We start from the raw sequence: 17,683 nt of genomic DNA, 5'->3' as shown, positions 1-17,683 counted from the left end.
GAGCGTTTTCTCATATTTTGTGGAAAGAAGCGAGACGAAATCTGAACAGAACTGGTGTCTTTTTTTATTGGCCAGTTGTTGTGACTGTGAGTTTGTGGCTGACCACCACCTATGAAGATGACGATTGACAAAAGTATCAAATATTATCATTAAATATCATTAAAACAATCATTCATTAGTGTGCAATAAGTCTTAAATGGCTTTATATTAAAGGGCCAGTTCACCTCTGGGACAACCAGATCTTATTTTATTGTTGTGTGGGACAAGATCAACACAATCCTGAGTTATTTTTTGTGTTCAATCTGTGTTTTGAGATATTTTAGTATTTCAGAATGAATGATGATGCATTTTGCATCATATGATGCAGCATGACGAGTCATATGATGCAAAATGCATCATCGTTCATTCTGAAATACTAAAATATCTCAAAACACAGACCAAACACAAAAAATAACTCTGAGAATATATAACTTTAAGAATAGTACTGTGATCATTTCTTGATCGCCTCTTGTCTTGATTGTTCAAACATGAAGTCATGGGCCACTATGCTCGATAACAGGCTTGATAAGCCCAAAGCTTATTGATACCGGGTACTCAATACATTTGATATCGAGTTTGTAGCGGGCCCTTGTTTCCAGCTCCATCCCTATACTCCCAGGGGTACTACTGGGGTCACAGCTTTTTTTTGGTATTGGAAAGCTCACAGGCAAATCTTAGATCGCGTCATATAAGAACTGTGTTCGAAAAATAGACAAACCACCCCGGCGATTTTGTCAGGTACTGTATGTGACTCTGAGTTACATTTCACTCATATGAATATGAGTGAAATCGCCGGGAAGTGTTTTTGTTTATTTTTAGAACACAGTTGCTGCAATCCTAAGATTCCCCTGAGGGATTTCCAATGCGAAAATATTAATGCTGTGACCCAGGGGACTGACGCCCTCCAAACAGCCTTCTAATGGGATAGCAGTGTGACGGGGTCTAACAAGGACACCCAACCACAATCTGAGGATTTTAAAGAGAAATATCGTCGTTGTCGGGTGAAAACCTTGTATGTCCAAAACCGTTCGTTCAGTAATCCTGGTCTCAATAATGCCTCCCCCTGGCCAGCTGGGGCACTTGATGGAGGGGAAAGGAACTGGTTGGAATAACATGTTCCTTCCACGCGCTACGTCCATCCCGGGGAAATCCCCCGTCAGGTGAAAAGAAACAACTTGGACTACTCATGCATTGAAGGAAGCATGAGGTCAGTCCGTTGTCTCCCCAGGTGTGGCAGAGGGAGAACAGAGCCCAGGATTACATAGGCAATTGGCACTGGGTGAAAATGGGTTGCAAAATCGCGGGCTAAAAATTATTTAAGAAAAACGTTTTGCATTAATCATTTTTAAAATGATTTAAACTAGTGAAAACAGCCGATCTACAAGCACACAACGCCTCGCGGTGCGAGGCGTTGTGTGCTCGTAGATCTGCTGTTTTCACTACTTTTGTGCGACAGCCTTGTATGGTGAAGCAGGGCTTTACTTTATGAAAAAACGTACACATTTGAAACTTGGAGATACGAGGTTTCTGCTCGACAACGACGATATACTGTAGTGGAGATGCTAGACAGCAAATGCAGCCTGCTTACAGCAAAGACAACCAGAATGTAAGCATCACGGCAAGCTGACAGAAATGTAATGCATAGATTTAGCCTCACCGGCAACAACCAGGAGGCTAAATGGTTCTCAAATGCTTCCGTTTCAAATTGATACATATTTTAGGCCAGGACCCCTGTTTAAAAAGATGTTGTGCCAAAGATCTCCATAAGAGAGGATTTGTATTATATTTATTTCTGTTAGATTAGATTCAGTACAGAATTCTCTCTATTACAGCTATAGGGAGATAACGGTGGAGAGAGTGAACCCTATCTGAATAATAGTCATTATACATTCCCTCATTCGGCTATAACTTCTAGCCCGGTGAAATAACATTGAAATTAAACTGTTCCTCTTTTTGGCTGGGGGTCCTCTTGGAACCCCCTCAAAGACCCCTTGGGGGTCCCTGGACGCACTTATTGAGAGCCACTGGCATAAAGAGCCGTGTTATCTCCAAGCCATGTTCCAAGCCGTAATCTGAATATTCTGTTCCAGTCGCCTATTCACAGTCTGTTCATGGACAACCCATTGATGTCATTCCCATTGTCCTTGCCAGCTACTGGGCACTGGGCAGCTATAAATATGTAATCACACAATCATAAATATTTAAAAAATATATTCAAACAACAGATTTTTGGACACTGCTCCTACAGATTTTGCCCTAAAATCATGCAAAGCGGTACACAATATCTCTACAGTCATGTCATCAAAATGCATCTGTCCCATCTAGCGCCACCATCTGGCCGATTTTTTTAAAACACATTTTTGGACACTGCTCCTACGGATTTTGCCCTAAAATCACGCAAAGCGGTACACAGTATCTCCAAAGTCATGTCATCAACATGGATCTGTCGCATTTCCCATATTCCCTCCTGATTTGCTACCATTGCCTTCTAAAGTTTGTGTATGTGACCTGACGGTCGCTTATCTCCCGATTTAGGGAGTCTTACTGTTTTGTATTTAGTTTTTTTTTCCTTTTTTTAAAATTAAGAACAAGAAAACATAAAAGGCAGAAGTTATATGCATACAGCTGAGATGATTTGAGCTGTGGGACAAAGTAACAGAGAGAGAGTCGATGTCGATGAGGAATACATTTAGTTGTTTTCATCACAACGATACCGAGTAAATTAGCAGCAAATGCAAATCCTACACTCTTGTGTAGTTCAAATATAACCCTCTGAAAGTTACTGTGTCGGAGGGAGGGATTCACTTCCACTTGATTTGTAAATGATTGCGGCGGCGTTGACCTTGTGCGAGAAAAAAAGGACACCTCTTCTTTTTTTTTCCCCCGCCGCCAGAAGAATAGAAATGATTATTGCTTAGTTGTCCTGCAGTGCAGTCGCCAAGGACTATAACATCCATACATTTGGCTGCTAATACTCTGGTAGCACCAAGGACTATAACATCCATACATTTGGCTGCTAATACTCTGGTAGCACCAAGGACTACAACATCCATACATTTGGCTGCTAATACTCTGGTAGCACCAAGGACTATAACATCCATACATTTGGCTGCTAATACTCTGGTAGCACCAAGGACTATAACATCCATACATTTGGCTGCTGATACTCTGGTAGCACCAAGGACTATAACATCCATACATTTGGCTGCTAATACTCTGGTAGCACCAAGGACTATAACATCCATACATTTGGCTGCTAATACTCTGGTAGCACCAAGGACTATAACATCCATACATTTGGCTGCTAATACTCTGGTAGCACCAAGGACTATAACATCCATACATTTGGCTGCTAATACTCTGGTAGCACCAAGGACTATAACATCCATACATTCGGCTGCTGATACTCTGGTAGCACCAAGGACTATAACATCCATACATTCGGCTGCTGATACTCTGGTAGCACCAAGGACTATAACATCCATACATTTGGCTGCTAATACTCTGGTAGCACCAAGGACTATAACATCCATACATTTGGCTGCTAATACTCTGGTAGCACCAAGGACTATAACATCCATACATTTGGCTGCTAATACTCTGGTAGCAACAAGGACTATAACATCCATACATTTGGCTGCTAATACTCTGGTAGCACCAAGGACTATAACATCCATACATTCGGCTGCTAATACTCTGGTAGCGAACGCTGTGTCTTTGGTCAGCACTTTTGTCATTCGCCACCTCCTCCTATAATGGAATGGTTCCTATGACAACCCAACAGTGGTGAATGTACTGTAACATTTACGTACATTGAGGGGCGTCACACCAAATTCTGGGCCCTGGGTACAAGGATTCACTGCGGGCCCCCCATGAATGTTAACTATTGAAAAATAGCAGATATACAAGCTCACAGCGCGGCACCGAGTGCCGCGCTGTGAGCTTGTATATCTGCTATTTTTTTTAAATCGTGAAAATGTGTGCAAGAAACCTATGTCAAGGACCCCCAAGATGATATGTATTTGGCCACGGACCCCCATCTCAAAATATTTAGTTTCCAGGGACCCCCAGAAGCAAAATTTGAGTCAGAAATGTTCACTTAAAAAATACAGATATTCAAAGATTTTCACACATTTTCACAACTTTTCAAAAATAGCAGATCTACAAGCTCGCAGCGCGGCACTCGGTGCCGCGCTGTGAGCTTGTACATCTGCTATTTTTCAATAGATACAATTATTAGGGCCCCTCCACCTTGGGCCCCAGTAACTCAGTCCCACTTTCCTACCCCTTGTGACGCCCCTGCGTACATTTACTCTCTTGTACCCAGCAGAGGCCTCATTTCAAATAGAAATAAAGGGGGCGGCAGAAAAGAGGTTACCCCTGCTGCCCTGCTTCTAAAATAGTGAAAATAGTGGATCCACAGGCTCTCAACGCGTTGCCAAAAGCCTGTTAGATCAACTGTTTTCACTATTGGTTTAATTGGAGCCGAAAAGAGAAAATGTTTGAAAATGTTGGCCTATATTAATGACTTTCCCAAAATTGGAATGCCACGTTGAAAGTGGTTAATAAATTAATGGTTGTGTACAATAAAGCGCTTATATAATTATACACATGTACTGTAGATGGACAGTCATCTGATTGCGATGAAATCAGATTAATCTGCCCAAACTATTCAGAGTCTGTGACAATATGAACAAAATAACAGAATCTGAGGATAAATGTCAACACTAGGGGTCGATTGCTGTCGATTGCCATCCCCTGGAAGGAACAAAACAGAGAGGCGCCCGGTTTTCCCTTTTCTTTGACGATGCTTAGCCAGATTGTCAGTGCCCATAGTGGGGTTGGCAAAAAGGGCCTTTCTGTGTGGCGTTTGCATGTTCTCCCCGTGTCTCCTAGGGTAGGTATACCTCACAAAAAACATGTGGTAATCCTGGTCTCTATACTGCCTCCCCCTGGCCAGCCGGGGCGCCTGATGGAGGGGGAAAGGAACTGTTTGGAATAACGTGTTCCTTCCACACGCTATACGTCCAACCGGGGAAACTCCCCCCTGTCAGGTGAAAAGAAGCAACTTGGACTCCTCATGCATAGAAGGAAGCATGAGGTCAGTCCGTTGCTCTCCCCAGGTTGGCAGAGGGAGTGTAGCGCCCAGGATTACTTTAGATGATTGACACTGGGTGAAAAATGGATTGCAAAATTGTGGGATAAAAAAAATAAAAATACATTTGAGATTTTGAATACAGGCCTTTTGCTTGTAAGTTAACCCATTTAGGCCTGAACACATTATGACGCAATATGTTATGCTTTAAATATTAAAAAATAGCAGATATACAAGCTCACAGCGTGGCACCGAGTGCCGCGCTGCGAGCTTGTAGATCTGCTATTTTTGAAAAATCCTGAAAATTAGATTTTTTACCCGATTCTATAAGTGTCTTTTGAATCCTTCTAAGATTTTTGGAAAAAAACTATGTTTCTATGTCAGCAATCTGGCCAGCCATCGTCAAAGAAAAGGTCCTTTTCACTTAACTGGAGCTCAGTTAGTCTGTTCTTGAGAGACTACTATGTCAGTGGTGCTCAAACCTTTTCATGTGAAGGACCCCCAAAATGATATTTATTTGGCCACGGACCCCCATTTCAAAATATATAGTTCCAGGGACCACTCAGAAGCAAAATTTGAGTTACAAACGTTCGCATTGAAAATACATATATTCAAAGATTTGCACACATTTTCACGACTTTTTCAAAAATAGCAGATCTACAAGCTCGCAGCGCGGCACTCGGTGCCGCGCTGTGAGCTTGTATATCTGCTATTTTTCAATGGTTAAAGCATTCAATAATCCTAGGCCTAATAAATCATGTGAGAACTTCTTCCACCTCTGCAGCCAGAGACCCAGTCAGACACTCACAGCATTGTCTTTAGGCCGATGCATGCGTTGCTGTGCTGTGCACGGCCTTGGGCTAAACCTTCAGGCGCTTTGTGGGAACAGCATGCAAGAATTATGTGGATAATAAAGAAGCTGAACATGAATGAACCTCTTCCTATATGACATTGCTCTTGATTGATTTTGCGTTCCAAGTGTCATGGCTGATTGACGTCAATTAAAATATATATACAGCACAGGCCCGGCGCTACGGGGGGGCCTGGGGGGGCATTGCACCCTCAGTTGCAAGTTGTGCCCCCTCAGTTTATATTCTATGTAAAGTCAAGAAAATATCAAAAACAACACAAATATTGTCTGAATATTATTATTGTCATAGAGATTACAATAACAGTATACTATTGAAACACAGTTTAATACGTAATTTAAAATCACCTAAACCACAGCGCAGTAGCAGCGGCTGTTATTTCAGCTCCCAAAAACTGGCATCTGTTGTAGGTATTATAGATAATAATAAGAATGTTCATTATTTCTAGCCTATATAAAAAATACGTGCCTCCTCACAATTTTCAACAGCCCCCTTAGTCATTTCATCCTGCAGCCGGCCCTGATACAGAATACACAGGAACATCTTCAGTATTAATATAACTCGATACGAGCGATACTTTTGTATAGGCCTACTCTCTGAGTTACACATGGATACATTAACACTGGTGATTTTACTGTTTATATGAATGGTAAATGGTGCATTTGTATAGCGCCTTTATCCAACGCGCTATACATAACATAGATTGTGCATTACATTCACCCATTCACACACACATTCATACACCGATGGCAGAGGAAACCATGCAAGGCACCAACCTGCTCACCGGGAGCAACTAGGGGTTCAGAGTCTTGCTCAAGGACTCTTCAACACTAACTCTGAGGGATATAGTAAGAGGTTTTGTAAATGTCCGTCGAGACGTTGATGATTTACATTTTCAATGATAATTTGAAACCAGAAAGAAACAATTCTGGGAAATTGCAAGTGTGGTTGCAAATCACACTTGCATTACTTGAATTATGTTTTACCATTTGAATTTGCCCAATTACTATTAAGCCTGTATCTTGGAATGCCCATATATGGACATACTGTGTTAGTCTCATGTGATCTATGATGTCAGTCATCTCCATTTGGGAAAAGTTTTTTTAATTCTTTTTTTTTTCATTCAAGTCAATGGAGAAAATGTATTCACTAACAAATGAATATGAAAAAAATTAAAATATATAACGTATCTCTTAGCAAAATGCAAGCAGACTATTATTATGGATATATATATATAAGTAAACACTGTGATTCTCTAGCAAATACATGGACATTATATTTCAACACATATGGACAAACCCACACCTTGACATGAACACGGAGATTGCACACATTTATTGATAGACCAAGAGTAGCTACATGGAATGGCAATAGCAAAAGGATAAGTCATTTTTATTTTCCCTCTTAAAATTGCTAAATACAAGGCTAAATACTTAAGTTTCCATACAATCAATTATTATTCGATAACGAATATCTGCATTGTAAACAATACAATACAAAACGGTACAATATTTTGCTATCGATATAGTTGATCATTGCAAATTAAAATCGATTTTTCGATTCAGTTACTATATCGTTACAACCCCTACTAACTTACTTCATCCATGACCTATTTAGAGTTTACCCTTAGAGTTTCCTCTGGCTGATCCCATGCTCTACCCCCCCCCCCCCCCCCCCCCAAAAAAAAAAAGACTGCGTCACCCACCCACCATGGCAATATTTAAATAACGACGCCCCGAATGCATGATATGTGATGATGTCTGCTTAATTTGCTACATAACAAAACACATAGTCTTAGGCTGCTTTGTCTGCCCCTCTAGTTATTAACCCTGCAAGGCCCAGCGTTGCTTTTTGGCAATGTTTTTTAAATCATTTTTTAAAAAATGTTATAATTAGTTTTCCTGTTCTTTTTTCACATTAACATCATCATTAAATCCTATTGTTTAGTATTACAATGCCATTGGCCACGATATTTGCATATAAATACGTCCCACAGAGGCTGACATTCACACTTCCCAGAGAAGTTGAAATTCCAGCGTCTGGACGAACAACATCTCACTTTTTAACTGAAGCTATTCCTCACAAAAAGTAAAGTAAAATGCCTGTAATATTGTTTTTCGTGATCATTAGAATGTCTAGAACATGTACATGTGTTATTATTGTGAAAAATATCCCCAAAATGCAAATTGGAGCATGATTTATGATTTATGATTTATGGCTATAAAATCTTACAAAAACATTGTTAATTTTTTAACATTACATTTTCCTGTGATTAGGACTCCTACAACACCATCTGATTTTTTTTCAATTTCTTTTGGGACAGTAGAAATTAATTCGGGCCTTGCAGGGTTAAAACGTGGAGCACGCGGTCTCCCATGTTTACCGCGGTACGTAGCCACAGGCAGGAACACACTGTTGCAGCACTTCAATTAAAGCGCATTGTGCTTATTCTGCAGTACGCCACTTTGTGACACACTTTAACACCGTGCCTTTTCCCTCTGCACTTCTGCCTTTCTTCTTGTGTGCGACATTAGGACACGATATGTCCACAGCTTTGTGGAAATGAAAGCGTAATCATTCTGTTACATGAAGAACAAACTGATTGATCATCATGCAAAGTACAGTAATTTGTTCCTGTCATACAGCCGTGGATACGCTGTTTTGTTCTCCGAGACCTGAATAGTAACCGCAACCCATCATTGAGTCGTACAGTACAGAGTACAGTATCGTCCCAAAGATGTGAAGTCCATAAATAGTGTTTAATCATTCTTTGACATTGAAGTGTCTTTGTGGCGTCATACTACTACTATTAGATTGTGACCTTCTCTTCTTTGTTGCCGAGCGTTGTTGTATCAGATCATCATGACAAGCTGCTGGAAACAACCCAGGACTTCCCACTAGGATGTGACTGCCTTTATAATTACAGTAACGACGACGACGAGCTCTCTGGGTTGCCATGATTACTGTCAAACATTTAGAGACTTTAAACCAGTGGTTCTCAGCCTTTTCAGGCCCCAAAATAATCATATTTTAACAGGGGACCCCCAATCCTAAGAGCACTAAGAGTTGAGGCATAACATTTTGTACAACACGGTTCTATTGTGAAAATAGCAGATCTACATGCTCACAATGCCTCGCGTTGACTATTATAATTGACAATTTGTCATTTTAGAGGTATTAAAAAGTCCTTAAAGATGGGGTGCCATGATTTTTCCCCCTCTAAAACATGATTATCAGCTATTATGATTATACTAGGAGGAAGATTTCTTTCCAAAAAGTGTACAGAAAGAGTTAAAATTAGGTTCTTATGTGGCCACACCCACCAGTCCATTAAGTATGCCTGGTTGGCATGGTGGGTGGTGACCCAGCTGAAGTTAGCCACACCCACGTGTGTTGGGTGAATGGTAATTAGGGGAGGGGTTGATTCTATGATGTAATTGTATCTGTGTTTTTGGACCGGCACTTTTGACCCACAAGGTGGCAGCCTCCAGGGAAAAACCCAAATAGAAAGGGAATACATAATTGCTCATAACAACCACACCAGGGGTTCTAATGAAGTACTGTCAACCTCCTAGACACATGAAAAACTGAAAAAGTACAAATCTACAGTATGGCACCGCCTCTTTAAATTGTCACTAGAAATGTGCAGATACCCAGTCTATACACTTAAACGTTATGTTGGTTTGTTTACTGCTGAGAGAGAAAACGTTGCATGTTAAGTTAATCATCTGAGGACCCCCCAAAATAATTTGGGGACCCCGACCCACAGGTTGAGAACCACTGACTTTATATACATCGTTGACCGGGTTCCCCAGGGGTCTGCTCGGTTGTACCCCTCCTTTTCCCCCGCTCTGCACCAAATCTCTTAGTAGAAAATAGCAGATCTACAAAGCTCACACAAATTGTTGACTTGCAACACATTGAGAGCATGTAGATTGGCTACTTTTAGGCCAACATTTGCCCGTTTTCTCCAAATGTTCACGCAATGTGACAATTACTGTATGACCTGCCCAGAATAGGGACGCTAGGGTGCATGGTAACAAAGTCAAATCACCCCTCGCTTCATCAAGGATGAATGGTCATATACAAAATGGCAATTGATGTTCCAGAAGTTGTTTGTTTCCTAAGAAAAATGTCTATAGTGGGTAGTAATGCTGTCGTGAATTATAGCATTACAGTATGTGATACAGGTAGGGCAGTCACAATTATTACATAATCATCTAATCGCAATTATTTGACATAATCGCATATATTTTGTCATAATCGTGAATGTTGAAAAATGTTCATACATTTACAAACATGGTCAGAAATAGTGGAAATAACAGATCTACAAGCTCAGCTTATAGATCTACAAGCTCAGCTTATAGATCGGCTATTTCCACTATCAATGTTAGAAAGTTGTCAAATATGTCAGTAACTTCTTTGTATATTTAGGTCATGTGTCATATCTACCATGTGCAACTTCAAAGCCTACAAGCCGAACAGAAATGTAATTATCAACGACAAAAACACAATTAAATCGTTAATTATTTGAGTGACAATAATTATTAATCGTCATGTAAAATGTCATATCGTGACAGCCCTCGATACAGGCAAGAGATGTCTCCACTCATAAATGTACTGAAACCTGATCCTTGAAATACGTTTGAAGTACTTTCAAGAGAAAAAAAAAGATGGTATCTACAACATTTGGAGCAGCTTCTTACGTCAATCTGAATTAAAATGAGAAGTTAAAAGGTTGCTGCATTCAACGCATTCAGGGTGAGTCATCAGGATACTCATCACTCACAGGTTCACATTCAGAAACATGACAATGATTTAATCCGTTGTTTTCTTTTTTATACGGGACTGACAAGAGTACCTGTGGTACACTAATGAAATGTCTAGACTTGTCAACCTCTCATAAAAAACTGTCATGTCATGGTCATCTACAGTATTTGAGTGTTTGGATCTTTTGTGAATATTATCAATGCTTTTTTTGTAGGCAATTGTAATATAAAACAGTGGCGTCAGTTCAGCAAAAGCTAGGGTATGGCAAAGATGGGAGTCCTCATGGAAAAGAGGCATAACATTTTGTATAACACGGTTCTATTGTGAAAATAGTCTTGGTTGTTCAAGTGCAGCTAAATTAGCATGTTAGTAAACGTGCCACAATTAACAATAATGCATTGCACCTGTGCAGATGACCTGCGGAACCTGGTAATATACCATTTTGTCAAGATGGGGAGAATACAAGTGTGGAGAATATAATTATAATACCTTGTTAAAGTGACCATTTTATAAAATGTTGCATTTGTAGTTATTTTACTGTAATTTAACAACATAATGACCAGCACAGATAGACAAAGAGACATTCATGGATTTATATTTAAAAGTAACTTTTATTTCCCCCCCTGGACCCAGGGTATGGCAGCTGGATACCCCTGCCATACCCAATTGACGCCCCTGATATAAAATAACTTAGGCAAGTCAATTAATTGTTAGGAAAAAAAACACTTGCTCATGTTTCCACTTTTGGTCATTGCAAAGCAACCCCACTGTCATTGAATGGCTTGAATGTACTTCCTTTAGAAGTGCAGATATCGTTCCTATTTCTACCTGAAAAACAGGGTTTTGTACAATGGATGTGACTGCTCATATATTGCCAAAAGGCCTGACGAAAGCAGGATGCAGTGATATTTGTATGATTTCTGGCAAATTGCCGCGGGATGGGGCTGACTGAACCAGACAGCCCTTTGATTCTGTCATATCAGGAATAATCACGGGGATAATTTGATTCATGATGCAAGCAGCAGCAGTGGCGCAGAGCATGAAATGCAACGCTGCAGACGCTCCTATCTGTTGTAGCTACGCTTATTTCGCCCGCACATCAGCTCTGTTGTTGGCCGTTTGTTTTGTTTTATCGCCCTGTGTCGACGCAACGTTCCTATTCCAGCACACAGCTTAATTTGGACAAACATGCGCAGTGGATCAAGTCACTTTAAAAAGCCCTTTGAATGTTGGTGCCGAGGCCAGTCACTTGCAATCATGGGTTGAAAAACTGACTGAAAAAGCGTGGCTGCGCTATAATAGCTCGTTTCAACCTGCCATGTTTGTTCATCCTTATATAGATTATGACGCTCACTAAACCAGAAAAAAACTGTTGTTTGATTCTAATTAGACTCTGAGGGAAGTTATTTTAGAAACGGGGAGATTGATTTATGTTTTGTTATTATCTTTTTTTAGAGGTGTTTGTTGATGTTATTTGGTTTCATCATCAACCACTTGGTGACTGGACTGGACAGGACAGCAACGGTCGCTAATCTGCAATCAAGTCAAACCGATCAACTGATAAATCTCAAGCTTTGATCGTAATGATTGGAACACTGAAAAGTACATGCAGATGAATGTTATGCCTTTTGAAATTCCTAAGCAATGTACGGCTATAGCTATTATACATTATGTATATCAGGGGTCTTCAATGTTTTCAGGGCAAGGACCCCTTAGTTGAGAGAGAGATGAAGCAGGGACCACAACATTTTCATAGATTCCCTATAGTTTCATAGTTTGACAACATAATGACAGCACGATAATCAGTGTATTTTGGATTCATGTCAATGTGTGTTTTCAGATATTTAACCACAATACTTAATAAAGTTGACCTTTCACTCTGTACATTTTCCCCACCGCTTTGCCAAAAATAGACGATCTACGAGCTTGTAGATCTGCTATTGTTGGCTAAAGTTCTCAGAATAAGGACACTAGGGTTCAAGTGGTTAATATAAAAAAGGGAGAAAAAAGTTTCTATCACACAATGATTTGGAGGACCCCCTGTAGTAACTCTGAGGACCCCTTAGGGGTCCCGGACCCCCTGTTGAAGACCCTTGATGTATAGGTAAAACCCTCAGACAACAAACTACATCACACCTGATGATGTAAGCATCCTGACTGATCAAACCAATGGTTGGTTGATGCATTGTTTTGTCTAAATGTACTAACAACACGCCATGTGTCAATCTGTTGTCAATGCATCACCTTGCATTGCCTATTTCCAAAGGACAACGTCTCATTTGGATAATACACTATAACAAAAGTAATGCTAGTAAAACTTTGATGCAAAAAAACAGTTCAGCATCAGCTGGTTAAGAAGACAATTTAACACAACATGTTGTTGTGTCTATACATTGAAATTAACCAGCTGGTGCCCTTTTTGCCGAGTGAATTTCAAGTAAAGTTTCTTTATTTGTGTTCACGTTTGCTGGCATGACTTTTCTTAGTGTAGCGCGTTGGCACAGTAATTAGATAATGTACCGCTAGTCTCTTTGTTGTTTAATTGGCAACAAAAAGAACATCAATTACAGCTCCGAATACATTTATCTAATTGTCTTGACATTTTTCTTTTTCTCAAAGGCTCACACAAATCGTGGACCGTGTCAACCAAAGACAAATAGGACAGACTAATGACACAGAATTACAATAGCAGCCTAACACCAGAAAGGCAGATCACAAGAAGTGTGTAGGAATCTGTGGATCAATAGCATGCTATGTCCATGAACCCCTTCTCTGTGGCTTTACGATGGCTTACACATTTTTTACTTTCATTTTATTTTGTCGTTTTCTTTTCTTTGGGGGGTGGGGCGGTGCAGGTGGAGGGTAAGGGAGGGGGTTTAGATAATCTGATGAAGTATTATAAGTGGCTTAACCACTTGAAGCCTATTGCATCCCTATGCTTGGGGCCTGGGGCTAACATTCAGGGAAGATAGACAATCTATATGGTCACAACGTGTCGCAAACGTGACACATTGTGAGCTTGTAGATCAGCTATTTTCAACAAAGATAGAAGAACAAAGATTTAGTGTACAGCTAAAAAGGGAGGGGGCCTATAGTATAGAGCACCTTGGGAATCCGGTCAACTAAGCATAGGGTTTAAAAATGAGACTTTATTTGCATGTCTGCTATGTGTCTACGCTGTGCTTTCAAGCTCAATATTAATACTACCAACTCACCCTTATAAATTCGCTGCATTGTTCTTTGACTTAAAGTAAATGACAAGCTATATATAATATTGATAGATACATACATATATACAGTATATACTGGTGTGGTCTTTGTTTCAAGCCATGCATTGCAGTTTGCTTTGCACATTCCTGTAAATCTGTAATAATAATAAGGTTTTGTTCTCAGAAGATCCTGTTGTAAGACCTAGCTTTCTATTCTGTCCCCCCATAGAATATGGAATGATCGGAGAACATACAGTAAAAAGTCAGCGCCCAAGATCAGTTCATGACACAAAGGCCCAGCAGGAGCGAGCCGAATCTGCTAAATTTATGGCACAAACTGGTAATACAATAGTTTTTATTTTTGTTTTATTTTTATTATCAACTAAACGTAAATTTCATCTTGAGTCACACTTGCATGCTCTTCTCTTGTATTGCACCTTTTTAAGTGACAATGTTTTGCATTATTTATTATCATTTTCCTCCCACCCTATTACACGTTATTTCCCACATACGACGAACTAGCAAGAAATATAGTGGTAGTATTTACTTTTATAATAAGGAGTATAATTGGGTTTTGTGGGTGTGTTTGTTTTACTGTTACATAGTGAGTTGGCAAGTGGCATTACTCATATATTCACAGAACATTAATTAAATGGGAGGTAAAAAAAGAAAAAGAGAAAAACCTTGGGCCCAGATGTAGTTAATCATTCCCCTCCAAGGTGGGAGAAATTATACGTCTTTCAGCGAAAATCCCACTCCTTTAGCCAAATATGAATTGATAGATGCTGCCCTTAGTGATAAATGAAACACACCATGCTTAGTCTAGTGCAACGTCTGTTAAATGTAATATAAATTAAAATTAATGTAAAGTCCTGGTGACTTTTACAACCTTACACCTTTAGCATTTATAATAAAAAATCTTAAATGTACTGTGATAATGAATTAACAAGCTTATACTTAGCTTATATTATGTAGCTTAGTTGTATTCTATATATAGTATAGAGTGGGTTAGAGTGGGTTGGTTTATATTTAGCCGTTTTCTTTTGTTTGTTTGTTTTCTTTCTTTTCTTTCTATTTTGGGAAGTCTTTTCCCTTATGTGTTGTTCCATTTAAGTCACTTGTCGATGGTTGAAACACACCTTTCATCGTTCATTTTAATTTGCCAAGCACCCCGTACTAACACCCTAACATCATTCATGTCCCATCGATACCAAGCTGCAAGGTATGTTATCTTCCCTGTTATAACGGGCCTCATCGCTGTGCTTTTCTGTTCTCCATTCTCCCCCGTACCGCCTCATTTAACCAATTGATCCACCTTTCAGTCTATTTCTTATCAGCAGAACTCCAGTGGTAGGGTTTAGACTAAACTGTTTGGTTGAATATGTCCTTGATGCTATACAGTTTGAGGCTCATTATGTGCCTCGACAATCCGTATATGATTTGACTACTGCCAATGTATTCAGAGCTGAAATTGAAAATGCGTGTGAGGAAAGAAAAAAAAACACATCCTGCATTAAATTACTTCTGTAACGCACAAAGCCTCAGAAGAGAGGGGAATTGATTTAACTGTAATCAAACATGAATTATTCGGTGACTACATTGTCTGGAAAATTTGATTGTCCACCATTGTCACCAAAAATAGTTTGATTCTTCTTTTCACTCAGAACATCGTAGCTTTGGAACCCCGTCCCCCCACCGCCCCCTAATTCCTCGCCACAACGTACGTCTTTATTCAGCATTTCTCGGCTTTGTGACTGCAACTAAAAAAGGCTCGACCTAACGTTACATTTTTAAACTTTTCCCTAGTAAAGTACGTAAGAGTTGGAGGTACATTATTAATGACCTATGTTGTCGGTTTTTTTTTATTCGGTATGAAATAAAGTGCCCCACATAACAACATTCTTCAAGACTTCAAACACTGTAAGTCAGCATGGAAAGTAATACGCGGTACTTTTTCAATGTCACATTACTAAATTGGAAAAGGGTTGAATCACAAACACCAGACTTTATATTCCCCCGAACCGTGGCTATACGAAGATACGGTATCAAGCTTTGGGCCGCATCCAACAATAGCTGATCTGCTGAATAAAATCACATAACCTTTTGTTCGCTTTTCCCCTCTCACCACCGCCGAGAGAACATATTCGAGATTGTTTCTAAAAAAAACAACATTTGAAATTCTCATTATCATCTCCTATAACACAGCGGTTACTCGTTTTCTCAAGGAAAATAGCGAGACCTCTTTGGTTTGCTGCAGGGATAAACCATACCTCACAATACCTCGCTGTGAAACTAACACCCATTCAAAATCCATTTTATTTTATCAGATGTTGTCCCTTTTTTTTTTTTTTTGCATGTCACCATATTCTTCTGGTTTCTAAACTTTTCTATTTACTTATGGTGATTTTATACATTTTTTGTATTTATTTAAACACATTAATATGTTTTTTATTGATGCATGAATTATATATATACAGTCTATCTTTTTTTTTTTTTTAATGAAATGAAGCAGTGAGATGATGTACAGTAACCTCTCTGCCTTACTGTTCATTATTTTAACCACGACAAAAAACCCTTCTCTGTGATCTTTGATTAAATGCCAGACTTAATTGTTCGACAGCGGACCTCTCTCTCTCACTGAGGCCAACGCATCGCGGAGCGTCCGTCCGCAAACAGAGTGTCCCTTCGATTGGCCGGGGCCAGGGGGACACTTTGCCACATTCAAACCCAATCAATCAGATTGTCATTAAATTAAAGCGTTCATCAGAGATCACATGAAGGTGACACGGCCCCCCTGTCCCACCGTTACTTTCCCTCTAACAATTCTTATGTTCCCTGTCCGACTCTCTACCCTGAGCAGGCCCGCCCCACACTGCCCCCCCCCCCCCCCCCATCTCCCTCTCCCCACCTCTCCTGTCCCGTCCCGTGAGCCCCCCCCCCCCCCCTCGCCCCCTGTCCTGCTACAGTCCAGCCAATCTGTGGTTTGACCCAAAAGAAATTGCAACAGTAATCATTCAGGTTTTTTTTTTATGATCCTTTGGGTCATCCAAATAACATATCGTCGTTGTCGGATGAAAACCTTGTCGGATGTCCAAAACTGTTCGTTTTGCATTTATCATTTTAAAAATGAGTTAAATTAGTGAAAACAGCCGATCTACAAGCACACAACGCCTCGCGGTTGTGTGCTTGTAGATCGGCTGTTTTCACTTCTTTTGTGCGACGGCCTTGTATGATGAAGCAGAGCTTTGCTTTGCGAAAGAACGTACAAATTTGAAACTTGGAGATACAAGGTTTCCGCCCCGACAACGACGATATTAGAAATACCCCCCAAAAAAAATCTTCTTTAAGTAGTATGTGAGGGTTCTAACTAGGAGTTTTTCATGATTCTGAATACATCGCAAGCATTTGTTTTGCACACGATACATTCCACGGGCTAAAAACGGACCCCACAAAAGTGTGAAAAGTGATGACTCATCACTAAACCATCACTACACCATAGTTTTGTGGGACCGTTTTTAGCCTGAGGAATGTTTTTTGTGCAAAACAAATGCTTGTTGCAATGGATTCAGAATCATGAAAAAAAAAATCCTAGTTAGACCCCTCACATGCTACTTAAAGAAGATTTTTGGGGGGGTATTTTTTCCTGTATAGTAAGTGAAGGGACCCAAACTTGAACCCCCTGAATTTAACTCGATCCACTA

The 17,683-nt window shown here is 39.9% G+C and overlaps 1 protein-coding gene across 1 annotated transcript in view; it reads left to right on the top strand.

Moving 5' to 3' along the window:
* The window catches only part of adgrb3 (adhesion G protein-coupled receptor B3), a gene marked incomplete at both ends in the record, with an annotated part of 382,932 nt that overhangs the window by 134,713 nt on the left and 230,536 nt on the right, over positions 1 to 17,683 (top strand). Inside the window, one exon of the mRNA XM_080740073.1 lies at positions 14,212 to 14,322. Coding sequence (XP_080596199.1) covers positions 14,212 to 14,322 — 111 coding nt within the window. The remainder of the gene's footprint in view (positions 1 to 14,211; positions 14,323 to 17,683) is intronic.

This window comes from Nannobrachium achirus (genome assembly GCF_963921795.1).
Source record: "Nannobrachium achirus genome assembly, chromosome: 13".
Taxonomy (NCBI): Eukaryota; Metazoa; Chordata; class Actinopteri; order Myctophiformes; family Myctophidae; genus Nannobrachium; species Nannobrachium achirus.
The sequence above is the reverse complement of the archived record's forward strand: the minus strand, read 5'-3'. Positions and strand labels throughout refer to the sequence as shown.